Source organism: Stomoxys calcitrans, chromosome 2 (assembly GCF_963082655.1).
Source record: "Stomoxys calcitrans chromosome 2, idStoCalc2.1, whole genome shotgun sequence".
NCBI classification, from domain to species: Eukaryota; Metazoa; Arthropoda; class Insecta; order Diptera; family Muscidae; genus Stomoxys; species Stomoxys calcitrans.
Genome location: NC_081553.1, coordinates 494,726 through 522,481, shown reverse-complemented (window position 1 = coordinate 522,481; position 27,756 = coordinate 494,726). Strand labels below are relative to the sequence as shown.

General features: G+C 40.7%; 1 protein-coding gene and 1 long non-coding RNA gene across 3 annotated transcripts; one reads left to right on the top strand and one right to left on the bottom strand.

The window, feature by feature from the left end:
* The first annotated feature begins 2,891 nt into the window (after positions 1 to 2,891).
* LOC106087324 (probable multidrug resistance-associated protein lethal(2)03659) lies at positions 2,892 to 27,756 on the top strand. Of its 2 annotated transcripts, none has more exons than XM_059362183.1 (7): positions 2,892 to 2,992; positions 12,482 to 12,712; positions 12,775 to 14,781; positions 14,842 to 15,196; positions 15,325 to 15,475; positions 25,707 to 26,655; positions 26,764 to 27,756. In XM_059362183.1, the coding sequence occupies exons 1-7, from the start codon at positions 2,904 to 2,906 to the stop codon at positions 27,056 to 27,058; spliced, it is 4,077 nt and encodes a 1,358-aa protein (XP_059218166.1). In that variant the 5' UTR covers positions 2,892 to 2,903; the 3' UTR covers positions 27,059 to 27,756. The 2 variants fall into 2 exon arrangements, with proteins under 2 accessions (XP_059218166.1, XP_013107786.2); XM_013252332.2 differs by lacking the exon at positions 2,892 to 2,992 and adding an exon at positions 2,999 to 3,467.
* On the bottom strand, positions 5,304 to 6,357 carry LOC106087328 (uncharacterized). Its single transcript, XR_001221259.2, has 3 exons — positions 6,156 to 6,357; positions 5,788 to 6,048; positions 5,304 to 5,725 (listed from the first exon to the last, which is right to left on the bottom strand). It is a non-coding gene; the product is annotated as an uncharacterized LOC106087328 (long non-coding RNA).

The following is a 27,756-nucleotide window of genomic DNA, read 5'->3' as shown; positions in this document are numbered from 1 at the left end:
TCTGAATCGGATAAATAAATTGAAGAAAGGGACGAAGTAGTGCTCGGTGAGAAACGAAGAAGAGGAAGACCAAAAACTCTGAGGACAGGTCGAAAGGGACGTCCGAGAAAAGTTCGTGTGGTGGAATCAACGAATGCTCTGGTAAATACTTTTGTAGAAGACGAAGAAGACCCCAAAACAGTGGCAGTGGCCTTAAAAAGTACAAATACCGAAATAAGGTAGGAGGTTATGAGGTTATACAAAGGTAAACGATGAGCTCGTCTTACTCGCTGTCTACGTCGACGAAATTTTGGGGTCATGCTCATCGGAAACCATCATGAAGGGCGTTGTTCAAGATTTTAATCGGCATGTTGACGCAATTGATCGAGGATCAGCTAAGTACTACTTGGGGCTAGAAGTCGGAAGAGAGGGATTAAGAGGCAAAATAGCTCTTCATCAAGAGAGATATATAAGAGAGTTCCTGGCCAAGTGGAACATAACAGATTGCAAGCTTGCTAGTACACCTTTTGCTAATGGTGTGGTGCTCGAGAAGTACATAAAGGCAAATTAGAGTGGTTATGACATCACGAAATACCAGTCGTTGATTGGTGCACTGAATTATTTGTCTGTTTACTCTCGCCCCGATATATTTCATGTTGTATCAGAGTTAGCACAATTTAGCAGCCATACCGAGAAAGAACATTTTACTGCAGCGAAACATGTTCTCCGATATCTCAAGCTGCCTTTGGTTTCAGCTTGAGATATCGGAGAACATGTATGAAAACTTATTCTAAAAGTACTTATGATTTAGTTTCATACGCAGATGTCGACTGGGAATCAGATGTTAACGATCGCAGATCTTACAGTGGATTTGTGTTTTGATGCTTGGTGGACCCATAGCATGGGAGTCCAAATAGCAGAATCAGGTGTTCAGTTCTATGGAAGATGAGTAGGTGGCTATGTATGTCGTGTACCTTAGAAGTTTGCTGCAAGAAATTGGCTTAGATGCTTATTTTCAAGCACCAACTGCCCTGAAGTGTGACAACCGAAGTGCCCAGTTCATTGTCCAAAATCCAGTGGCTCATAAGAGAAGCAAACACATCGATATTAGGTACCATTATATACGGGAAAAATTCGATGCTAAAGAGATTCAAATTGTATATGTATGTTTTTATGGCTGAGAATATAACCGATTTGTTTAGTCTTTGAGTAAAAGTAAAAGAAGAATATTTTTGTAAATGTTGTTTGATAATTTTTGTTGTCAAATAGTATTTCACAATTTATGCTTTTTTAATTTATGCAGTGAATCCTGGAAGAGAACAGAGTTTATTTGAGAAAAAAAAAATACGTGGCATTTCAAATTTTGTCACTATAATGGTTTCGTTCAGATGTCAATTTAAAATTGTGCAGGTTACTTAGTTCTCTCTTAAGCCTAATACTGACTACGACTTTTCATACGAACAACTGTCAAAACGCACTATAATCAAAAGGTGACGAAAATAATACGAACATACAGTGGATATGGCCTGAAATTTTGGTAAGCATTTGAAATTAAAAAAACTAAAAATTTTCTAGTTTTTATTTAACTTTGTTTCCAGGAACTTTTAAAATTGAAATGTGAATTACAATTCATGCAGCGATTGTATTTTTAACGCAGATGATTTCGCAAAAGATTTTTACTGCTAACTACTGACAGACGCGCACCTTTTTTGGTGAGTATTAGACTGAAAATAAAATTATGTATCTGTACATAGCACTTTTATTCCTATAAAATAATGAGGATATATCGCTTACTCCTATGCGACTTATTTTAAACATTTTGAATATTTTATTCCGTTAATTGTATTGAGTTCAGTTAAAATTATCTTTCACGATTTTCATCATATAATCATGAATAAAGAATAATTCAGTTCCATATATTTAATGTTGAACCATAACGAACAAGGCGGATTTGAAAATGTGGTGTTGACGGTATTAAGATGTCAGATTTTTGTTTGCATTCTTTTTGTTGTTATCTTCTTTCTCGCATATTCTCTGATCATGTACGCACACGTATACACACAGGCACACAGGTGTGTTGGCAAAACGTCGATCCGCATGATGACAAGATGGCGAATTGGTCCATATGATTTGTGGTTGTTGTACAAATGAGACCATTTTGTTTGCATTTTGTTTTGCCAATTCTATTCAACAGTGTAGCATTTATCACCAATTTCCAAATGGCAATATGAAAATATAATGTTTTTAACAAAATCATCAATAAATCATAAACAAATAAATTTGTGCGGATCGTATCGCCGTCCGCAAATTGAATTAGACCTGCGTATCTATTCACAATATAATGTTTTTAACAAAATCATCAATAAATCATAAACAAATAAATTTGTGCGGATCGTAATCGCCGTCCGCAAATTAATTTGGCCTGCGTATCTATTCACAACATGGAACTCTGCTTTATAAACTTCAAAAACCTTGCTAGCCCCTGGGCTACTCAAAAATGATTCGCCACACAAAACGTCATATTTTTACAAACCCTACAACTTTGCTAACGATTGGCACAAAACCGATTATAGTACCAGCGTTATTAAAGGAAATAAAATACATATCTCAAAAACAAAGCCAAATCGTAAAAGGATTCAAAGCAAAACCCAAAATCTAGGCAAACAATTTTTTCCGCTGTTTTGGCACAGAAAATGTTTTTCTCAAAAGCAGAAGAAAATATCTTCCAGAGCATTCTTGCATCTCAGTATTGCAAATTGTTACTATTTGCCACAGCTATAGGTAAAAAATTACCAACTTTTACAAACAACGAGCAACGTACGTTTCACATCATATTAAAAGAAACCACCAACCCAGCTCTGGAAACGTGGCAACTCTTCATTTGAATTGCTTTCAATTGCGAAATTGTTTTTATCGCGATTCCAATGTTCCTATGCTTCGCAGAGGGAGATTCATGTTATAAAGTATTAAAGTATTTTGATATTTTCTCCATTACTTCCAAATTGATAGTGAGGTAGCGTTGTGTAGCTATTTGAATAAGTTGGTAGAAAAAACGCCATTATTACTAAAATAACAACATAGATGTCTAACACATGTAAATAACTACATATGTATACAGTTGTAAAGTTAGTACAAACTGAATAGAACAAAGTGTCGGAGTAATCAGTCGGATGTTTCGTGCACATTACATCAAATGTGAGGGGAAGAAACAAATCGGGAGTCGATTTTACGCTTAAATTGCTTTAAGGCGGCATAAAGATATTCTTCATTTGCTTTAAATAAAAACAATAGTACATGTACATCGGTAAAAATATTAGCCAGCTTATAAAATATTGCAGTATTCGTGAGTGATCTACAAACGGTTGTGTCCTTAAAGATTAACTGTAAATATAGTTAATAAAGAAAAATATGAATCGGACTCGCAAAAAAATTATTCGACCAAAGAACCCATATTCTAGCGCAAATTTCTTCTCCCGTTGGAGTTTTTGGTAAGTAACACACACAAAACTTTCTCTAGCCTTGAATTTGTTCTGTACGACAGTTTCGAATACTTTAACGTGATCGTGTCAAACTATTGCCAGCTTATCTGCCGTTCAATACCGTTTCAAAAATTTAACCCATTCGAAGCCGTATGATATACCATCGTGAAGTAGGGGCAAAGTGCAGTTTACGGGGGAAAATGAAAATTTTTGCACGTGGGTGAGAGCAATTTACGGCGATTTTTATACCCCCTAAAAATAACTCGAATATGAAGACTGTTTTTGGGGCTAGGGCCTGAGGGCCCCAAATGGGCTTTTCCCCCATCAAGCAAAATAACGCCGAATATAGGTAATATTGTACTGCACGAGCCGAATTGAATGAACCAATGACAGCATGCCATCGTCCTGTTAGTTTATGCCATACAAGTAGAATAACAGACAGCCCATCACAACTGCATGCACCCAAGTCCAAGAGCGGCATGGCGTGCAATAACAGCGGCATTTAGCTGACGATCGTCTCAGGCAGATAAAAAAAAAATAGCACACCATGAAAGAAACGACTGCATTGAAGTGAGAAATATGAAGTACATATATCAAAAATTCAACAAGAATGGTTTTGAAAAATTTGGTATGCGAAATTTCTGTAAACCCATTCAAAGATCTGTAGCACTTCCATCTGTCTTTTTTAAAAAAATATTTGTATGACGACAAGCCGTATCATGAGCACTAAAATCCAATTTTCTTTTGTAGCGCTCTTATTGAAAAACCCTATATTACCATTTATACAGGGGTTTTCAATAAGAGCGCTAAATTTTTTTTTTTAATAAAACACGGTTTGGTTTAACCACTGAAATTCTTTATTCCTGTTATTCCATTATGTATGGAACTCGATTTCCTTCTTTTTTTTTATTATTGCAGCAATTTCAAGTTCGATATTCGTACGAACTTCATCAACCGTCGCTAGTTGTTGGCATAGCCCATAGACATGACATAGCTGCAACGGCAGTCGCGGACAATCAGCGGTATCGAACGGAGAGTCTTATTGAGAGGTCGGATGGCGCCGGCTCTTTCACAAATACTTAGTTATGATGGTCGATTTGACAAGGCTTGCTCTCCTACAGGAGCTTGACGAGGATCGCGTCGAATATGGTCAATATCGGACCTTTTTTGGATATATCTTAAATATGATCTATCTCTCGATTGAACTTCTTGGCCTCTAAATGGTTTTTTTTTAACCAATTTCCCTGAAATTTTGATAAATGGGTAGTATTGACTTTTCTAAATCCTTTTCCAATACGGTACACACCGAATCTTAGTTGAATATAGCAATTGTATATACCGATCTCCAGATGAGAAACATATCTATGGTTGTGGGTATCTAATTTTTGACTCGGTTGAGCTTATGAATTTATTTTTTGATGTTCCTTGTTTTTTGGTATGTTAGATATGTGAGTTAATAATGTAAAAGCATGTTTTAAAGTAAGTGCACCTGTAATTTTCTTTAATAATTAATATTTTCTTCACCAAAATACTATATGCCGACTTAAGGAAAATATCTTGCCGAACATTGGAAAATAGTGCTGACAACCGGAGAAAAAACACTATTTTTAAAAAATTTAAAATTTCACAATATTAATAAAACAAGTTGAAATTTTTGGTTAATATATCTAAAACGAAACCAATTTTTGAAGTGTAAAAACCAAATTTTAATTGATTTAAATATTTGTACCCGGAAGGCAAAATCCTTAAACTGCCGACTTCTGGTACACTAACCCTATCTGCATGTATCTTTATAAGAAACTAGTTTCTTTTGTGCAATTATTCTGTTTAGGAAAACAACGCATGTTTAAAGAAATAGATAAAAAAGATACACCGTTTTTTAAATAAATGGCTAGCTGCAATAGATGAAAAACTCGCACACATTCTACTTCAATATGGATCATAATGAAGTACCATAAATGCCGCAAAATCTGTAATTGTTTTTTAACAGCTATTTCAAGTACCATAAAAATCCTTAATTACAAAATAGGGATAAAGGACTTATGATGCCTTCACCCAGTTAGTCAAATCATAGATATGAATATAGATAATCTAAGAACATGTCGCAAGCAGAATTCTGCTCCCAATGGCATGCAGTTAACGTCGTTTGCATTTTCTAAATATGCATTATTTCTTTTCCCGTGAAGCAAACTATGGCGTAAAGCACGTATATTGGGTTTCGGCAGTCGTAGCTTCCAATGTGCGTATCTTTATTTCTTTTCTTTTTACTGTTAATTAGAGTTTTTTTAATTTTCGGCGGAAGAAAAATAAAATAATTACCGACACTTACATATAACCATGGCACTAGTTGTCAAATTTTGAGAGCACAATCATTTCTCTGTTATTTCAATCCTTATTGTGATGCATTGCAAGTTTGCCGAGTTGATGACAGTCAATGTCATTGTGGTTGTTTCGGCATTGCTACTTATGGCAAAGGATAGTCGCGCAGCTCTCATAGAATGATGTTGGGTTGATGATCCCATATTGTATCAATGCATTTGTTTAACAGATGGCATTAATAGAGAAAAACGTGACATTTGCAAGCCTTTAACTGAAATTAAAGGAAATTTTGCGTAGAATAGAAATATGAAAAAAAGAGTTTAAGAAAGTTGGCTTAGCCAGGGATTACCGCTAAGAGGTGACAGTCAAATTACCCACCTTCACAATGCAATGCTCGACAAAGGATATTCTTCGGGCAATATCTGTGCCGCACTTCGTATTGATTTGCCCACTGTCTGGTTCGCCCACCGTCACCAATAGCTGGAGACTTCTCTTTTCCCTAGGCAAAGCAAAATAATAATAAAAAGTATATTCTCAATGTGACCCGAAATGAAAGATTTAAAAATATAACTTAATAAAATCTATAAAATGAGACAGAATCAAAAAATAAGGAAAAATTTTATAACATGTTAAACTTAAATGTAGTCCATTAGGCAAATAAGGTTGTTTTTGTTGTTGTTGTTGTTGTTGTTGTAGCAGTGTGTGGTACACTGAGGCGGCAGCCCTTGCCGATGAAGGAATTCATCGGGTCAATCCGGTACATACAACCGGCTGCCATAGGATTGATGTTGTTTGTTGTTTTTGTAGCAGTGTGTTGTACAGTGAGGCGGCAGCTCTTGCCAATGAAGGAATCCATCGGGTCAATCCGGTACGTACAACCTGCTGCCATAGGATTGTCAAATAAGGTCTTACGGCTTGGCTAATATTTGAACAAATAATATAAAATACAGTAACTCTAGCTCAGAAGTGGACACATACTTTAGATATGCATGCGTCAAATTACACGCGAAATAAACTAGCAATACAACCAAAAAATCCCATGGCTGCCGGTTGTACGCACCGGATTGACCCGATGGAATCCTCATCGGCAAGGGCTGCCGCCTCAGTGTACGTGTTCGTCTTTTTTCGTCATGTGAGAGGCACATCCCGGAGTGCCTTCTTCGCACGCTTCTGGTCCGTGTCGGGATTGAAAAGAACGCCGGACCCTGGTTCTGTTCGGTTTGCCAGAACCGCCTTCATCATCGGTCGGTGTCGGTAAGGTGTAACCGGTGCATGGAGTGGGTACATTTCCGTTCTTGCTCCTTCCTAACTTCACTACGGGAGTATAGTCATACTGGCTATGTCGCACGGTAGACGGGATGACAGGACCTCAGTCACTTTTGGCGATATAACCGTGACTGATCCGAAGAGATGCGCCAGGTTGTTCAACCGTTTATTTATTGTGCATCCCGAGAGAGACAGGGCAAGGAGGAGAGCCATTCGCCGTATTCGTGGTCTCCGAGCCGATGAACAGCCATCACAATTTACCGTGGGCGAAGTTACGAATGTCATCCGTGGCGCCAAATCTTCCAAGGCGTTGGGCCCCGACGGAATCTCTACATTGATGTTGAAGAATCTGGATTCACCTGGAGTTGAGTACCTTACCACTGTCCTCAACCTGTCATTGAACACTCTTATAGTTCCCGATGTCTGGAAAATGGGCAGAGTGATCCCGCTACTGAAACCTGGAAAAGACCCGAATTTGGGGGAGTCTTACAGACCGATCTCCCTTCTTTCACCAGTGGCAAAGACGCTTGAGGCATTACTCCTCCCGAGCCTCGTAGGAGAATTTCCATTCGCCGAGCATCAGCATGGATTTCGGAGACTGCACAGCACAGCAACAGCTTTGCATGCCATCACCACACACATTTGCCATGGCTTCAATCAACCCAGGCCATGTGATAGGACGGTCCTCGTGGCACTGGACCTATCGAAGGCGTTCGATACGGTCAGCCATGCCAAATTATTTGAGGACATCGCCAACACGTCCCTCCAGCCAGGCCTGAACGATGGGTCGCGAATTATCTGTGTGGTCGCCAGTCATTTGTGGAATTTAGGGATAAGAAGTCGAAACACCGTAGAGTGAAACAGGGAGTTCCCCAAGGTGGGGTGATATCTTCGGCATTGTTTAACCTCTACCTATCCTCTATTCCACCCCCTCCAGACGGCATAGAGATCGTATCATATGCGGACGATTGTACGATCATGGCATCAGGCCCCCCACCCATGATGACATCTGCGATAGATTGAACGTCTACCTCAACGAGGTTACCTTATATTTCGCTGCAAGAAGTCTGAAGATATCCGCCACCAAATCCTCATCTACTCTGTTCACTTCATATACGCGTGAGGTGAATACTGAGCTGACTGTGATGGTCGATGGAGAAATACAGCTCTTACACATTCTCCTCACATGCCACAGCAATCTGCAATAAAGTCAAAAGTAGAAACAAGGTCCTCAAGTCACTCGCTGGCAGCACTTGGGGTGCAGACAAAAAAAGCTTGTTGACCACGTACAAAGCAATTGGCCGGTCTGTTGTAAGTTATGCAGCGCCAGTGTGGTCTCGTCAACTTTGTGACACGCAGTGGAATAATATTCAGATCTGTCAGAATGCCGCCCTCCGAACTGCGACGGGCTGTCTCCTCAGTTCTCATGTGGACCACCTCCATCAGAAGACAAAGATCCTACCAGTACGAAGACATAACTACATGCTGTCTAAGCAATACCTTTTGGGCTGTTATCGACAGAAACCATCCAAATCATCATCTTATGGATAGATACCCACCGCCCAGAAGCCTTAAGGTAGATCTACACGATCTAGAGCGTGAGGTTCAGCGCTACAAGAGAGTACCTCTAGATCAAGCGGCATATCAAGCGGGTCTGAACAACATTCATGCAGACACGGCATCAGAGGCGGTAATTGGCTACCGGGTGAATGTAGTCCTTGGAGAATGACCGCCACCCATTGCACCCGAATAAATCGACCTCCCTCGGCAAACCAGAGTGAATCTGGCTCAATTACGTTCCGGCAGATGCAGCCGCCTCAATTCCCACAGAGCTACTCTGATGGGAAGATGTATGTCCCGATTGTAACCAGGGACCGCACGATACACGTCACCTGTTTAACTGCCCGGCCAGACCCACTCGACTCAGACCCAGATCCCTGTGGACGCACCCCATCTTAGTCGTAGAGTTCCTGGGTCTTGACACTCAACAGAATCAAGCAGACGAAAGATAGAACACAATATGGCTTCTGGGCGGTGGATATCTATCCACAAGATGATGCACAAGGTATTGTTTATGCATCTTGTAGTTATGTCTTCGCACTGGTAGGATCTTTGTCTTCTGATGGAGGTGAGGAGACAGCCCGTCGCAGTTCGGAGGGCGGCCTTCTGACAGATCCGAAAGCTGACGAGACTACACTGGCGCTGCATAACTTATCACAGACTGGCCAATTGCTTTGTACATGGTCAACAAGGTCCTCAAGTCACTTGGGGTGCAGACTTGAGGACCTTGTGTAAGAGCTGTCAAATGTGACGCCAAGTATTTTGAGACACTTGATGGTCGGAATCATTTCTCCATCGACCATCACAGTCAGCTCAATATTCACCTCACGCTTAGTTGTAGTGAACAATGTATTGTTTATGCATCTTGTAGTTATGTCTTCGCACTGGTAGGATCTTTGTCTTCTGATGGAGGTGAGGAGACAGCCCGTCGCAGTTCGGAGGGCGGCCTTCTGACAGATCTGAAAGCTGACGAGACTACACTGGCGCTGCATAACTTATCACAGACTGGCCAATTGCTTTGTACATGGTCAACAAGGTCCTCAAGTCACTTGGGGTGCAGACTTGAGGACCTTGTGTAAGAGCTGTCAAATGTGACGCCAAGTATTTTGAGACACTTGATGGTCGGAATCATTTCTCCATCGACCATCACAGTCAGCTCAGTATTCACCTCACGCTTAGTTGTAGTGAACAATGTGGCTGAAGATTTGGTGGCAGATCAGCGAAATATAAGGAAAGTTCGTTGAGGTAGACGTTCAACCTATAGCAGATGTCAACAATGGGTGGGGATCTGATGCCATGATATACAATCGTCCGCATATGATACCATCTCTATGCCGTCTGGAGGGGGTGGAATGGAGGATAAGTGGAAATTAAACAGTGCACGAGATATCACCCCACCTTGGGGAACTCCCTCTTTCACTCTACGGTGTTTCGACTTCTTATCCCTAAATTCCACACAGATAATTCCCGACCCACCGTTTCAGGCCTGGCTGGAGGGACGTGTTGGCGATGTCCTTCGAATGCCTTCGATAAGTCCAGTGCCACGAGGACCAATCTATCACATGGCCTGGGCTGATTGAAGCCACGCCAAATGTGAGCGGTGATGGCATGCAAAGCAGTTAATGTGCTATGCTGTTTTCGAAATCCCTGTTGATGCTCCGCGATTGGAAATTCTGCTACGAGGCTCGGGAGAAGTATTGCCTCAAGCGTCTTTGCTACTGGGGAGAGAAGGGAGATCGGTCTGTACGACCCCCCAAACTCGGGTCCTTTACAGGCTTCAGTAGCGGGACCACTCTGCCCATTTTTCAGACTTCGGGGACTATAAGAGTGTTCAAAGAACAGAAGAAACTCCAGGTAAATTCAGATCCTTCAACATTAATGTGGAGATTCCGTCGGGGCATAACGCCTTGGATGATTTGGCGCCACGGATGACATGCCACGCTGGTCGTTACTTAGGGAGCCATGAAATGTGATGCGTATTAAAGTCCCCTAGAACCAGACGATTATGACCAGATAGTAACCCACTTATGTCGGGGTTGTAAGCTTGGCCATTAATTTGGACACAGCTACCAACCGGCGGTATGTACACGTTGTATAGCTCTATCTCGGGAGTACCGAACCTGACTGCACTCCATGTAGAGTCACTAGCGCCAGACGCAGGCGAGAGGTCGGGAGGGTCACATAGTCCGACAACGACGACGCATCTTGCAACATATCCAGAATGACTATACTCCCGTAGTGAAGTTAGGCCAGAGCAAGAACGGAAATGTACCCACTCCATGCACCGGTTACACCTTACCGACACCGACCGATGATGAAGGCGGTTCTGGCAAACCGAACAGAACCAGGGTCTGGGATTCTTTTCAATCCCGACACGGACCAGAAGCGTGCTCAGAAGGCAATGAAAACCTTTTATCAAACAAAGAATTGAAAAAAAGAGGAAAAACGCAACATATTTATTAAACTTTCTGATGTGCAAAATTGCTTAGGATTATAATAACATCACATTTATAATTTAAAATAATTTATTTTTGTTGTTGTTATTTAGTTATTTCAGATGTGGTGTCAGTGCTGCTAATGTTAAAGTATAAAGCGTTTGTACGAAAGCGGGAAGACCGTTTTATTTATGAGGGAATATCCTACTGAATGAAATCAGCAAGTTTTTTTGCTTTAAAGTCTATTATCTTAAAAAAGTAATCGGCGAAAAATGACGCGAAAAGCGAATATAGTACCAGCCTTAAGCTAGCGAATCCGCTAGATTGAAAAATAAAACACTCCAGTTGCGAATATGTCATTTTCAATTAGCCTTGCAAATAGTGGGACCAATTTCAAATCAATTAAATGTCTCATAGAAACTGCTTCAAGCACGGAAACGATAATATCAAACACCTTTTTTGAAAAAATGTCAATTAAACGATTGCGTATTCAATTAAAAAATTTATTGAAATTTTGAATTAATTTCTTAATTGGACCAATTAAAAATTAATTTTTCAATTAAATTTTTAATTGATCTAATTAAAAAATGATTAAACTTATTTGAAAATTCCAATTAATTTGTATATTTGATACACAGAGGGAACATGAACTTGAGGTGCTTGAGTTCAACCGTCAAAGTTGACAATCTTTGACTTTTAAATTTCTTTTTTTATGGGATTTGTTTGCCGAGATGCATTTTTTTGCGTGCGTAATGCTCCACCTTAACATAATAATATGAGCGCGCATTAAATACCCCTTTAAAATACAACTCTTCAAACAAAACCGATAAAAGCAATGTACATTTGTAAGGCGCGCGCATAGTATGTAACTCCAGCTTCAAACAAAGGTCCTTACATAGAAAATAATATGACGAACAAAAAAAAAAATTAATTGATTCTATCATTTTTTTAATTGAATCAGAAATTCTTTTCAATTACGAGCGTGATTGAAATTTTTGCCATTTTTAGTTAAGAATTGATTCAGTCATTTTTTTAATTGAAACTAATTTTTTTAATTGTCATTGTTTCTATTTTGATTAAAAAATTTATTTATTCAATATTTTTTTTAATTGAATCTAAACCTTTTTCAATACGATCGTGATTGAAATTTTTTGTAATTTTCAATAAAAAAACTATTGATTCAATTATTAAAGCACTCTGAAAAACTTGTTAATAAATAATGTGATAGAAAATATTATCTATTTCAATTAAATAATAATTTCTTTTAATAATATTTAAATTGAATCGGAAATTTTTTAAAACTTCAGAGAAGATCTTGACTTAATTAACTTTCTATTATTTTTGTCCTATCAATTTAGCAGTGTTATGTATATGTTTATTATGTGCTATGTTTATTATGTGCTATAGATTTGCTATTACTATATCCGTTTACTCTGTTTGCAGGTGGATGAAAGATCTCTTTCGTCGTGGCTTCCAAGGACCATTGGAGGATGAGGAACTATATCAACATCACAAAGAGTTTGACAGCGCTCGTTTGACCGAAAAGTTTAGTCATTTGTGGGATAAGGAATGTACGAGGAAGGATCCCAGTGTTGTGCGCTTGATTGTTAAGGCATATGGGGCTGTGTTTCTACCATTAGGTTTATTATATTCAATATGTGAATCTACAACCAAGTAAGTTGGGCAGGTAGGTTGAGTAAAAGCCAATATAGTCTAACATTTGGTTTATATTACAGAGCTTTGCAACCACTCTTTTTGGGCGGTCTTGTGGCGTACTTTGCCAGTGGTCAAACTTCTATAACTAAGGATAACGCCTACCTTTTTGCAGGAGGCATTGTTCTGTGCTCCATCATTCCAGTGCTAACATTCCATCCTTTTATTTTCTACATTTTTCAAGTTGGCACAAAAATTCGTTTGGCCTTATCCGGTCTTGTGTATCGTAAATGCCAACAAATCTCAAAAAGTGCATCCAATGACGGACTACGTGCGCGTGCCATAAATATACTTTCCAACGATTTGGGAAGATTTGATGTGGCTTTGTGCTTCTTGCATGACCTTTGGAAGGGCCCTACTGAATCTCTGCTAATAGGATATTTGATGTATCGAGAAATTGGAATATCGGCTGTAATTGGTGTCGCGTTTATGTTAAGCTTTATACCACTTCAGGCGTGGGCCGGAAAGAAGGCCGCTTACTATAGACAAAAGACAGCGGAGCGAACTGATTTGAGAGTGAAATTGATGAACGAAATAATCCAAGGAATACAAGTTATAAAAATGTACGCCTGGGAGAGATCTTTTGCCAAAGTTATTGCTGATGTTCGATTAAAAGAGGTGAAAGCAATTCGTGGAACTTCCTACATCCATGCCGCTCTCAGCTGCACATCAATGATTTCGCCATTATCCGTCTTTCTGGCATTAGTCTCATACGTTTACCTTGGAGACGCGCTAACGGCCAAACGTGTTTATACAGTGTCATCGTATTTCAATATGTTAAATGACTCCATGGTTCACTTTTGGCCTTTAGCCATAACATTCATTGCTGAGGCGTACGTGTCGGCTCGAAGATGTAAGGAATTTTTATTGGATGGCGATCAAGCTGAAGCTCCACTAAAGCTGGAAAAAAAATCGAAAAAAAAATATGAAAACGACGACCTGAACAAAAACAAACTGGATAAAAACGAGTCAATTGGCAAATATGATAGCAATCCTTTGCCAGAATCGAGCCCTATTAAAAAAGTAAGAACACTTAATGTCGGCGCCCCAAGTAAATGTATCATTCTTCGCGACACCTGTGCAACGTGGGAGACAAATGCACTGCCCGGCTTTCGGAATAGTGCGGTTGAAAAACTTAATGCGCAAATAATGAATAAAACACTAGCAGCTATTGTGGGGCCAGTGGGTTCCGGGAAGACGACATTTTTAAATGTTCTCTTGGGAGAGGTTGAAATAGATTCGGGAGAAGTTCTGGTAAATGGCAAGGTTTCATATTGCTCGCAAGAGCCATGGATATTCGAGGGTACTGTTCGTGATAATGTAGTGTTTGTGGAAGATTTTAATGAGCGTCGCTACAAACGAGTTCTGAAAGTATGTGCGCTAGAACGGGATCTCGAATTGCTACCCCGGGGTGATCTCACAATAGTCGGGGAACGTGGCGTCAGTTTAAGTGGAGGACAAAAAGCGCGTATAAATCTTGCCAGAGCTGTATATCGCAAAGCTGACATTTACTTATTAGATGATCCCCTTTCCGCCGTCGACACACACGTTGGAAAACATATATTTGAAAGATGCATCAATGATTTCCTATCAAATAAAATACGAGTTTTAGTTACACATCAACTCCAGTACCTCTTTGACGTGGAACATCTTATTCTAATGGGATCCGGTTGTATTGTTGCTCAGGGCAGTTATCAGGAATTGCAGAAGTCAAAACAATTTCAGTTCTTGGCAAGTTCTTCTAGTGTTACACCGAACGGAGAAACACTAGACGAGATAAGTGTTAGTAGTCACGTTTCCCGAAGCGATTCCGATAAGAGCGGCGAAAATTACCACCCAGTCCTGCGACCTGGTGAAAAGCCGGTAGAGGATGTAAATCGGGAAGCCCAAGCAGTAGGTTCTGTAAAGCTTGACGTCTATTTGTCGTACTTCAAAGCTTTAGAAAGTACATTCATTTTGATCCTGATAGTTGGTCTTTTTATATGTACACGAGTTATGTTAAATGGTGTGGACTATTTCCTTTCGAGATGGTATGAATACTACGATTGTAATAGAGGTTTGACCAATAAAAACGTTTAATTTTTTTGCAGGGTTATTTGGGAAGAAAACATCGGCCAGTCTATCGAAGAGTCTCCTGCAAATGCTCTTAATTCTACAGCTATTGCCGATAACAATTGGGAGGAGCAGGAACGTCAGAAACGTGTGATAATTTATTCTATCATGTTGGGTTCAACTTTAATTGTCTACTTATTTAGAACTTTTGGATTTTATAGCATGTGCTTGCGCATCTCTTTGAAATTACATGATCGTTTATTCCGTGGAATAACTCGAACAAGCATGTACTTCTTCAATACCAACTCTTCAGGACGCATCTTAAACCGTTTTTCAAAAGATATCCGAACTGTCGATGCCGATCTACCGCAAACCTTAATGGATTGTCTATCAGTAAGAAAAATATGTAATATAAATCCGTTTTACAAAAATGTCTGCTAAATATATTTTGCTCCTTTTTTGGACTTTTTCTAATTTTAATTTGTACATCTATAAAAAATGTTTGTTTTGGTGTTTTTTAGTTCGCTATTGATATCTCTGGAGTAATGATTATAGTCGCCGTTGCAAACTACTGGTTATTAGTACCTGCTGTTGTGATTATTATTTGTCTAGTGCTCATACGTTTTGTTTACATCAAGACAAGTCGCAGTGTGAAACGTTTGGAGTCAATCTGTAAGTTTGTATATAATAATTTGTAATAGAAGTTAGTAGTTTACAATTTGTTTAAATTTCCTACGTCACACCAAAAATTTCTTCAGTTAAACTGTCAGCATATACAGTTATGTAAATTGTAAATGTACACGAGTTGCCTTAGTTGACTTGTCGAGCCTCTAGAAGAATTAACAACTATCGGAATTTCGATTAAATTGTTCTCTTAAAGTAGTCTTATAGCAGTAATCTAGAAGTAGTAAAGTACTCTTAGGGCGGGTTTCTCGTAGAAAAATTGAGTTGGTGTTAGGTAACCGGAACATTAATTTATCGTGGAAATAAGCCTCCTGTTAACAAATTTGGTGTTCTCGTACACTGGTTAGGTAATTTAGAAGATATGGCAACATTACGCAGCAATCAGCAATAAAAATACTCGCGTACAAAAAATTTGCTCAAACTTTTACGGAAAGTCGTTCGTTTTTCGGTAAGAGAGAGTGTGAGAGCGAAAAACATTTGGAGAGTTTATTAAAAGACGGGTTGCAAATTTCTGCTGGAGATTTTTTTTACCAGCAGAAGTTTCTTACTCTCTTGCAAATTTTTACTGGCAAATTATTACTGGATTAGTAAGTAAAAGCATTCTTTTATCACGCAGCAGTCGGTAAACAAAAAAAAAAAAAAAACAGTTACATTTATCGGGACGATAAGTCACTAACCGGCTCCCATCTGCCGTTAGGATAAACAATAACCAAATATAGACACGATATGTTGTAACCGGAGAATGAGAAAACGACCATCGACTATGTAATTTATAATTTGGGGGTTAAATTATATCGCATTTGAGGTGAAGATATATAGCAAATAATCGGCAAAGCAGAATTATTTTTGATTTCTGCACTCAAATACTGATGACCACCGTAGCTCAGAGGTAAGCATGTCTGCCTCTGAAGCTAAACGTCTGGATTCAAATCCCAGTGAGTACAACAACAAATTTTCAGTAGTAGTATTAATCTGCCTGTAAACTTTACATTAGTGCCATGTTAAAACTTCTCTATCAAGTGGTGTCGCTATGCGGCACGCAGGTCTGCCATACGTGACGATTTTACGTAACAAATAGCTTCAATTTTTTGTTGTGTTTTGTTAAAAAATTGTAACGTCGATAAAAATTCTCTAAATTATGAATTTATAAAAATTCAACAAAATCAAACAATGGAATTTTTTCTATAGAACAAATTTGAGGAAAATTTTGTTTGAGACAGATAAGCATAATAAAAAGGTTTAACAAATGTTTATGCAAAATGTGTCACAAAATGTAAAATTTTGGCTTCAAAAAATAATCTAGAAGTTAGGTTTAGGCTTTTTTATAAAAATTTTATTAATTTTTCAAGTTTTTTTTTGCTTGTTAGGGCAAGATAATTAAATTTTTACAATTTTCGAAAGAGAAACAAATAAAAATTTTATCTTAAGAAAAAATTTGATAAAAATGTTGTCTTTAGAAAATTTTCAAAGAAATTTTGTCTTTAAAAAGTATGTTCGATGGGTGTCCAATTATTACAATTTTGTCCTTAAGAAAAATAATTTTAAGCCGGCCCTGGCTTCAGCAAAATGTTGTCTTTGTAAAGGGTGATTTTTTTGAGGTTAGGATTTTCATGCATTAGTATTTGACAGATCACGTGGGATTTCAGACATGGTGTCAAAGAGAAAGATGCTCAGTATGCTTTGACATTTCATCATGAATAGACTTACTAACGAGCAACGCTTGCAAATCATTGAATTTTATTACCAAAATCAGTGTTCGGTTCGAAATGTGTTCATTAACCGTAACGTTGCGTCCAACAGCATCTTTGAAAAAATACGGTCCAATGATTCCACCAGCGTACAAACCACACCAAACAGTGCATTTTTCGGGATGCATGGGCAGTTCTTGAACGGCTTCTGGTTGCTCTTCACTCCAAATGCGGCAATTTTGCTTATTTACGTAGCCATTCAACCAGAAATGAGCCTCATCGCTGAACAAAATTTGTCAAAATTTGAACACATTTCGAACCGAACACTGATTTTGGTAAATTCAATGATTTGCAAGGGTTGCTCGTTAGTAAGTCTATTCATGATGAAATGTCAAAGCATACTGAGCATCTTTCTCTTTGACACCATGTCTGAAATCCCACGTGATCTGTCAAATACTAATGCATGAAAATCCTAACCTCAAAAAAATCACCCTTTAGAATATCAAAATATAAAATTTTGTCATTTTAAAAAATGTTACTAAATTTTTTATTTAGAATAAATTTAATTAAAAGAGAAAATCATTTTGGGGGGTTCGACCCGAGGCTAATAACTCTAATAACTCAAGTTGATCATTAACATCGGTAGTTGTTGTAGCCACATGTCTATACTTGGAGGTGGCGATCCTAGTATAGCTCCTAAAGGCAAGCAAGCTTGTCGTGCCCTGTCGTATCGAGCTTCATAGGCACTCAGTATTTATGAAAGAGCCGGTGCCGCCCGGTATCTTACTGAGACTCTCCGCGCGAGACATTCCACTATCCGCAACCTGGAAGCGCGCCCGGTAGCTCGCAGCTAAGCTTCTCGTGATAACAATTAACACAACACAGATTGGAGTTCAAAGTTCCATCTCGTGTGGTGCTCATTGTTATCCCGTACCGGGAACATCTGTTCAAGGCCAACTGAAGCCACCTCCTCACGCAATGTTGGTTCGCTTAATCTATTGTAATCAAACTCACTCATAAAATTCATCAGTTTTTGCAACGGTAACGCTGGGAGCCATGCTTGGAAATAATGGAGAAAATAACCTGGTTGTGACAGTAAAAAGAAATCAGAGGTAGATTAATGGAAAACATCAAAATGAATCGAGCAACTATTATGGGAAACAGATACTCCCATTCTGTTGCAGGAATGACTTATGGCAGCAGCGATGGGTAGATCAGAAATATTTCTTTTGAAATCACCCATTACTAAAATAACCCTATATCGAACAAGAAGGCTGGATATTTCATGTTCGAAAGAATCGAAATTGCCGTTTGGTACTAAATTTTTTCCTAAAGCAATAATTACCGCAATAAATAAACTTTCCACCACTCAATAATATGACACTGAGTAAACGACCTTATATTTAAATTTTTTGAAATAAGAAAGGCCACACCCCGACCTCTTCTGCCAGGGCTATCGTTTTTGCAAACCACAAACCAAGAAATATTCACGGATCCAGAAGGGATATACGGCATTGGCAATGTTTCAGATATACAAACGATATCTTAATAAAAAACTCGTCAATAATAAATCTGGTTTCAGAAATTTTGGTGGACGTAGGATTTAAGCTTTGGGAATTAAAATGCATGACAATTAAATTACATAATTCGGAGCGAAGGAACTGATTATCGTGAACAATGTAACCAAGATAATCAGGATTCACTAATTGAAGGTTAGGTGACATGCGAAAACGTAAAGCGGATAGGCCCCATGAACATCATTAAGGCTGTTAAATCTGCCGATTGAAAATGTTATCATATTAGGGAAAGCGTAAACAAAGAAAGAATATAAAAAAAATCGCTTGGCTTAGCCTTATTCAGTGAATCCTGCAAGATTATCAAGAAGCACAATGAAAAATCGCAGGAATTTACAATAAAATCTAGCAAGGTAATATATATAATGATTAACGGCCTTATTCACAAAAAAAATGTATGGGTTAAAAATCTCTTAACTATTACTCACTTTTTGCTAAATACATACACTGATTTTTAAATTTCGTATTCACAAAGACACATAATCACAGTCAAATAACTTTTGAACGTTTTTCGATTTTTTATGTTTAATCTGGCAATTCCGGTTATTCGACAAAAACAATTTTTTTATAAAAATAGAAAAGAAATTATTTTGTACAAACTATTGGTGCATGTTTTAATATTTTTGTCAAGGACATATATCTATACCAGTCACCGGCTTCTTTGCGCTGTAAATCATGCAAAGTTAATCTATACAATCGTATTCTAAAATACGGCGCACACTCCCCTTAACTTGGACTGCCTTGAAAGGCTTCACATTTGATAGCAGTCCTGTAGCTCTTACAGTCAAGACGTCTTGACTTTCATTACTTTTTATTCCACTATGGCCCAGCACGAAATCCCATGGCAGCCGGTTGTACGCCCCGGATTGACCCGATGGAATCTTCATCGGCAAGGGCTGCCGCCTCAGTGTACGTGTTCGTCTTTTTTCGTCATGGGAGAGGCACATCCCGGAGTGCCTTCTCCGTATGCTTCTGGTCCGTGCCGGGATTGAAAAGAACCCCGGGCCCTGGTTCTGTTCCGTTTGCCAGAACCGCCTTCATCATCGGTCAGTGCCGGTGAGGTGTAACCGGTGCTTGGAGTGGGTACATTTCCGTTCTTGCTCTGGCCTAACTTCGCTACGGGAGTATAGTCATACTGGCTATGTCGCTAGGTGCTGTGCGAACATAGCCAGCAGTGGATCACAAGCGTCGCCGTCGTCGCCTTCGGCATCCTCGTCGTCTGACTATGTGACCCCCCCGACCTCTCCCGTACGGCAATTTATGCAACGACAGCACCCTAGCCCTACTATTGCCAGGCCAGTGCCGGGAAGTGTATCGTTCTCGCAGTTAAACTGCAATGGACTGCGAGGCAAGATCGGAAGAGCATAACGGTCGCAACGATCCAGGAGACAAAGCTGACTAACACCTGCAGCTTGCACAGTTGTCACGGCTACAATGTGCTACGTAAGGATCGCTCAAGGAATGGAGGTGGGGGATTGGACTTCGTTATACACCATTCCGTGCAGTATAGACCTATCTCGCCTGCGCTTGACGCTAGTGACCCATACATGGAATGTATGGGGGTAGCAGTCAGGTCTGGTACTGCCGAGATAATAATGGCCAGGCCTACAGCCCCGACATAAGTGGGTTGCTATCTGGCCATAGTCGTCTGGTTCTGGGGGATTTTAATGCTCCCCTAGGTAACGACCAGCGTGGCATAGCTTTGGCAGAGCAGATAGATAGCTCCACGTTTTGCACGGTGAATGAGGATGCCCCCACTAGGATTACGAGGAGGTGCAGCAGCTCGCCAGACATCTCAATCGCATCCCCTGATCTCCTGAGTGACGTATCTTGGCAAGCCGTCATCTCTTTGGGGTCAGACCACCTCCCCATAATCCTCACCATCGACCGACCACCCGACTTCATAACCTCTGAGTACCGGACGTTCATCAATTACAAGAAGGCCAATTGGACTGGCTTCAGAGAGTATACCAATCGCCGCTTCAATGAACTGCCACCCCCCTCTGATGTGCTTGTGGCCGAGACGAAATTCCGAGACATCATCAACGCAGCAGCCGCTCGCTTTATACCAGCCGGTCGAATACCGCAAGTGCGACCCAATTTCCCGGCGCAAGCAGTGGTACTCGCAGAGGAGCGTGATGGGATTCGTGCTATGGACCCCGCTAACCCCAGAATCAGCGAGCTGAATCTGGAAATAAACAGGGTAGTCAACGAACATAAGCGGAATTTGTGGCTGGAACACTTGGAGCAATGTAACTTAGGCACCGGTGCAGGCAAACTGTGGGCCACTGTTAAGTCTCTCTCGAACCCCGGTAGACGGGACGACAGGACCTTAGTCACTTTTGGCGAGTTAACCGTGACTGATCCGAAGAGATGCGCCAGGTTGTTCAACCGTCAATTTATTGTGCATCCCGAGAGAGACAGGGCAAGGAGGAGAGCCATTCGCCGTATTCGTGGTCTCCGAGCCGATGAACAGCCATCACAATTTACCGTGGGCGAAGTTACGAATGTCATCCGTGGCGCCAAATCTTCCAAGGCGTTGGGCCCCGACGGAATCTCTACATTGATGCTGAAGAATCTGGATTTACCTGGAGTTGAGTACCTTACCACTGTCCTTAACCTGTCATTGAACACTCTTATAGTTCCCGATGTCTGGAAAATGGGCAGAGTGATCCCGCTACTGAAGCCTGGTAAAGACCCGAGTTTGGGGGAGTTGTACAGACCGATCTCCCTTCTCTCACCAGTGGCTAAGACGCTTGAGGCGTTACTCCTCCCGAGCCTCGTAGGAGAATTTCCATTCGCCGAGCATCAACACGGATTTCGGAGACTGCACAGCACAACAACAGAAGATAATAATGGCCAGGCCTACAGCCCCGACATAAGTGGGTTGCTATCTGGCCATAGTCGTCTGGTTCTGGGGGATTTTAATGCTCCCCTAGGTAACGACCAGCGTGGCATAGCTTTGGCAGAGCAGATAGATAGCTCCACGTTTTGCACGGTGAATGAGGATGCCCCCACTAGGATTACGAGGAGGTGCAGCAGCTCGCCAGACATCTCAATCGCATCCCCTGATCTCCTGAGTGACGTATCTTGGCAAGCCGTCATCTCTTTGGGGTCAGACCACCTCCCCATAATCCTCACCATCGACCGACCACCCGACTTCATAACCTCTGAGTACCGGACGTTCATCAATTACAAGAAGGCCAATTGGACTGGCTTCAGAGAGTATACCAATCGCCGCTTCAATGAACTGCCACCCCCCTCTGATGTGCTTGTGGCCGAGACGAAATTCCGAGACATCATCAACGCAGCAGCCGCTCGCTTTATACCAGCCGGTCGAATACCGCAAGTGCGACCCAATTTCCCGGCGCAAGCAGTGGTACTCGCAGAGGAGCGTGATGGGATTCGTGCTATGGACCCCGCTAACCCCAGAATCAGCGAGCTGAATCTGGAAATAAACAGGGTAGTCAACGAACATAAGCGGAATTTGTGGCTGGAACACTTGGAGCAATGTAACTTAGGCACCGGTGCAGGCAAACTGTGGGCCACTGTTAAGTCTCTCTCGAACCCCGGTAGACGGGACGACAGGACCTTAGTCACTTTTGGCGAGTTAACCGTGACTGATCCGAAGAGATGCGCCAGGTTGTTCAACCGTCAATTTATTGTGCATCCCGAGAGAGACAGGGCAAGGAGGAGAGCCATTCGCCGTATTCGTGGTCTCCGAGCCGATGAACAGCCATCACAATTTACCGTGGGCGAAGTTACGAATGTCATCCGTGGCGCCAAATCTTCCAAGGCGTTGGGCCCCGACGGAATCTCTACATTGATGCTGAAGAATCTGGATTTACCTGGAGTTGAGTACCTTACCACTGTCCTTAACCTGTCATTGAACACTCTTATAGTTCCCGATGTCTGGAAAATGGGCAGAGTGATCCCGCTACTGAAGCCTGGTAAAGACCCGAGTTTGGGGGAGTTGTACAGACCGATCTCCCTTCTCTCACCAGTGGCTAAGACGCTTGAGGCGTTACTCCTCCCGAGCCTCGTAGGAGAATTTCCATTCGCCGAGCATCAACACGGATTTCGGAGACTGCACAGCACAACAACAGCTTTGCATGCCATCACCACACACATTTGACGTGGCTTCAATCAACCCAGGCCATGTGATAGGACGGTCCTCGTGGCACTGGACCTATCGAAGGCATTCGACACGGTCAGCCATGCCAAATTATTTGAGGACATCGCCAACACGTCCCTCCAGCCAGGCCTGAAACGTTGGGTCGCGAATTATCTGTGCGGCCGTCAGTCATTTGTGGAATTTAGGGATAAGAAGTCAAAACACCGTAGAGTGAAACAGGGAGTTCCCCAAGGTGGGGTGATATCTCCGGCTCTGTTTAACCTCTACCTATCCTCCATCCCACCTCCTCCAGACGGCATACCTTGTTGACCACGTACAAAGCAATTGGCCGGTCTGTGGTAAGTTATGCAGCGCCAGTGTGGTCACGTCAACTTTGTGACACGCAGTGGAATAATATTCAGATCTGTCAGAATGCCGCCCTCCGAGCTGCGACGGGCTGTCTCCTTAGTTCTCATGTGGACCACCTCCATCAGGATACAAAGATCCTACCAGTGCGAAGACATGACTACATGCTGTCTAAGCAATACCTTTGGGCTGTTATCGCAGAAATCATCCAAATCATCATCTTGTGGATAGATACCCACCGCCCAGCAGCCTTAAGGTAGATCTACACGATCTAGAGCGTGAGGTCCAGCGCTACAAGAGAGAACCTCTAGATCAAGCGGCATATCAAGCGGGTCTGAACAACATTCATGCAGACACGGTAGCAGACGCGTTAATTGGCTACCGGGTGAATGTAGTCCTTGGAGAACGACCGCCACCCATTGCACCCGAAGAAATCGACCTCCCCCGGCAAACCAGAGTGGTTCTGGCTCAATTACGTTCCGGCAGATGCAGCCGCCTCAATTCCCACAGAGCTAGGATTGATGCCGACGTGCAAGATGTATGTCCCGATTGTAACCAGGGACCGCACGATACACGTCACCTGTTTAACTGCCCGGCCAGACCCACTCGACTCAGACCCAGATCCCTGTGGACGCATCCCATCTTAGTCGCGGAGTTCCTGGGTCTTGACACTCAACAGAATCAAGCACACGAAAGATAGTACACAATAAACTGCTACAACAACAACGAAATCAATGCGGATTTTGTCATACATAGGGAAGGCAAGAACAGTGAAATTGTTGTTGTTATTGTCGCTACATTTGTTTGTGGTCCTCGTCAAACTCCATAGGTGAGCAAGCTTATTCCAGTCCATACCAATGCAATACCATTTCGACTATCACAGGCAATCCATATTTAGGCAAGAGTCGGTACCGGCCGGTATAACTTTTAAATTTTTTTAAAGGAAATATAGGTTTTATGTGTTTGTGAATACAAAAACAGCACATTTTAACTATTTTAAGTTAATAGAGTCCTTTTAAATGTTTGTGAATAAGGCTGTAAAAATATCATAAATATTACAAATCTACTTACAAAAAATTTTATATACATTTTCGCTCTAAATACTAACGGCTTTATTTACAAAACCTAATGTAGATATCAAATAGTTTTATTTATTTTATTTACTTACTTTAATTGGCTATGACAGAATATTTCGAACGTAGAATAGCGTTCCAAGCGCCTCGATCTTCTGCGCTCATTCTAAAATCTCTGACACCAAGTTTCGAGGTTTCTCCCACAACTTGATCTTTCCATCGGGCTTTTTGTCTTCCCGGTTTGCATGTACCACCGTGTTTGCCTTCAAAATACTTCTTTGCTGGAGCTTCTTCATCCATTCTGACAACATGACCAACAGAGCCAACGCAGCCGTTGTATTTTGATGTGTGTAACTACGCTATCGTCGTCATACAGCTCGTGGTTCATACGTCGCCTATATTCTCCGTTAACGCAAACTGGTCCATATATTTTACGAAGAATCTTTCTCTCAAATACTCCAAGCACTGCCTCATCTACTTTCACAAGTACCCATGCTTCAGAACCATATAACAGCACGGGTAGTATCAGTGTCTTGTTAAGTGTAGTCTTCGTCTGTCGAGAGGTGGCTTTGTTTCTAAACTGCTTTCTTAGTCCAAAGTAGCATCTGTTTGCCAGTATTATTCTTCGCTTTATCTCAAAACTGGTGTCATTCGTTTCGGTTACGGCGGTGCCGAGGTAGATAAAGTTACTGACTATCTCAAAGTTGTGGTTCCCAACTTTCTCCATGTTCTTTATCTGCTCGGTTGTGCAAAGCTTTTTGGAAGTTGAAACCATCCATTTCGTATTATCTCCATTTACTGCCAGACCCATTTTCACTGATTCTCTGTCGATTCTTTCAAAGGCTGCAGTTACTACTTCCGGTGACCGACCTATGATATCGATATCGTCGGCATAGGCGAGTAGCATGTGCTCTCTTGTAATGCATTAAATGCATTTTTAATAAAACTTAGAATGAACTTTAATCAAATATACTTTTTTTACACTTTTTTCTAAAGCAAGCTAAAAGTAACAGCTGATAACTAACAGAAGAAATAATGCAATTACAGAGTCACAAGCTGTGAAAAAATTTGTAAACGCCGACTGTGAAAAATCCGCAATTACTTTTTGGGCAACCCAATAGAACGGGGTCAATCCTTTTCGTTAAAGTACCCCAATTTTATTTGCCTTTAAAGCAATCCTCTTCTATTCCGAACTACCACTCATTTGTGTTCCACGTTGTTCAATCGTGGGGTTTTGGTCAGTCACTTGATATCCGGTTGGTATTTCAGTTTTTTTTTTTATATAAATCTAAGTCCACTATATAACCCTTGGCTGCTTAGCCAATTTGTTTATTTTGTTGGCTAATGATGATAGGAGTTGTTATGCTATGAAAAATATATTTTATTGTTCTTATGTTCTTCTAGCTCGCAGTCCGGTTTATTCATTAACAAACCAAACGTTTCAAGGACTTACAACGATACGCGCTCTAGAAGGGGAAGCAGCCTTGGAAGTAGAATTCCATGACTACCAAAACGCCAACACCTCTGCGTGGTTCCTTTTTCTTTCGTGTACTCGAGCTTTTGCCATGTGGACAGATATAATTTGTGTTATTTACATAACGATGGTCACATTCAGTTTCCTTGTGTTGGGTTCTGAGTTTAATAGTGGTGATGTTGGTTTAGCTATTCTGCATTCTATTACAATGATTGGTATGTGCCAATGGGGCATGCGACAAACCGCAGAACTAGAAAACCAAATGACGAGCGTAGAGCGCATTTTGGAATATACTGAGCAACCCCCCGAGGCAGCAATGGAAACAGAGCCAAAATACAAACCCAAATGTGAATGGCCCAATGAAGGACGCATAGAGTTTATTAACTTCAAGTTCAAATACAGTCCCAAGGATGCATATGTTTTAAAAGATATAAATTTTGTCACACGACCAAATGAAAAACTTGGTATTGTTGGAAGGACTGGCGCAGGAAAGTCATCAATCATTCAATCACTCTTTCGCCTGGCATATAATGAGGGCATTATATATATCGATGGCATCGATATAGAAAACTTAGGCTTGTATGACTTGAGGAGTAACATCTCAATAATACCCCAAGATCCTGTCTTATTTTCGGGAACATTGCGTTATAATTTGGATCCATTAGAGGAATGCCGAGACGATGATATGTGGAAGGCTCTGCAGGATGTTGAGCTAAAAAGTCACGTGTCTACATTAATTGGTGGTCTTAATTGCCGTATGTACGACGGCGGATCTAACTTTAGCGTTGGCCAGAGACAACTGGTTTGTTTGGCAAGAGCAATTTTGAGAAAAAACAAAATATTAATTTTGGATGAAGCAACCGCTAATGTTGACCCCGAGTAAGTGACAAATTTAGCATTGATAAAGGCTTTTTTTTGTTTGTTGTAACATAGCTAAACATCATAGTAATAATATTTGGTTCCCTTCGCTTTTGTCTTTTCTAACAGGACCGATAAACTCATCCAAAAGACCATACGATCAAAATTCTCAGCATGCACTGTGCTAACCATAGCCCATCGTCTGCACACTGTTATGGATTGTGATCGAATCTTAGTAATGGATGCTGGACAACTCGTTGAGTTGGGTCATCCATTTGAACTACTCCAAAAACCCGGCGGCTTCTTGCGCACTTTGGTCGACCACACTGGCCTCGCGACGGCATCTGCTTTGTTTCTGGCAGCAGAAGAGAATTACAAACGTCGAAATCACGACTCTCAAGGGGAACACAAGAAGTTAACATGAAATGTGATTACAAGTATTATAATCAAAATTAAACTAAAGAATTTATGAAAGTATACCTACTTAATTTTACAAGTAGAAAATTTTTAATAATTTTGTACTGCCACTTAATGTATGTATATCTGTGTACTTAATTGGTAAGTTTTCACAATAGATAATTGTGTTTGTGTTAATAACTACGGTGCTTATTAGTCAATTGATTGTAACAAACTTTTATACTATTGTATACATTATTAGAAGAAATTGCAGCCGTATATAGTAAAATTTCTTACAAATTGTTTTGTGTTCATTGTACTTTAAGATTAGTACTTAAGATATACCTTTAAAACTGAATATGTACTTGTATTATAGCACAATGGGTGATTAAAATCAACATTTACCATGCCACAACGTCTAAGTTTTCTGGTTTTCACGAATATCGTTGTTGTTGTTGCAGTGCGTTGTGTTCTATCTTTCGTCTGCTTGAACTGGGGAGACAGTCCGTCGCAGTTCGAAGAGTGGCATTCTGACAGATCTGAATATTATTCCACTGCGTGTTACAGAGCTGACGAGATCACACTAGCGCTGCATAACTTGCCACAGGCTGGCCTATTGCCATGGACGTGGTCAACAAGGTATTTTTGCCACCACCGCAATGCTCCCGGAAAGTGATAAATAATAATAGTAGTAATAATAATAAAGTTTAAAAAGTTTAAAAATTA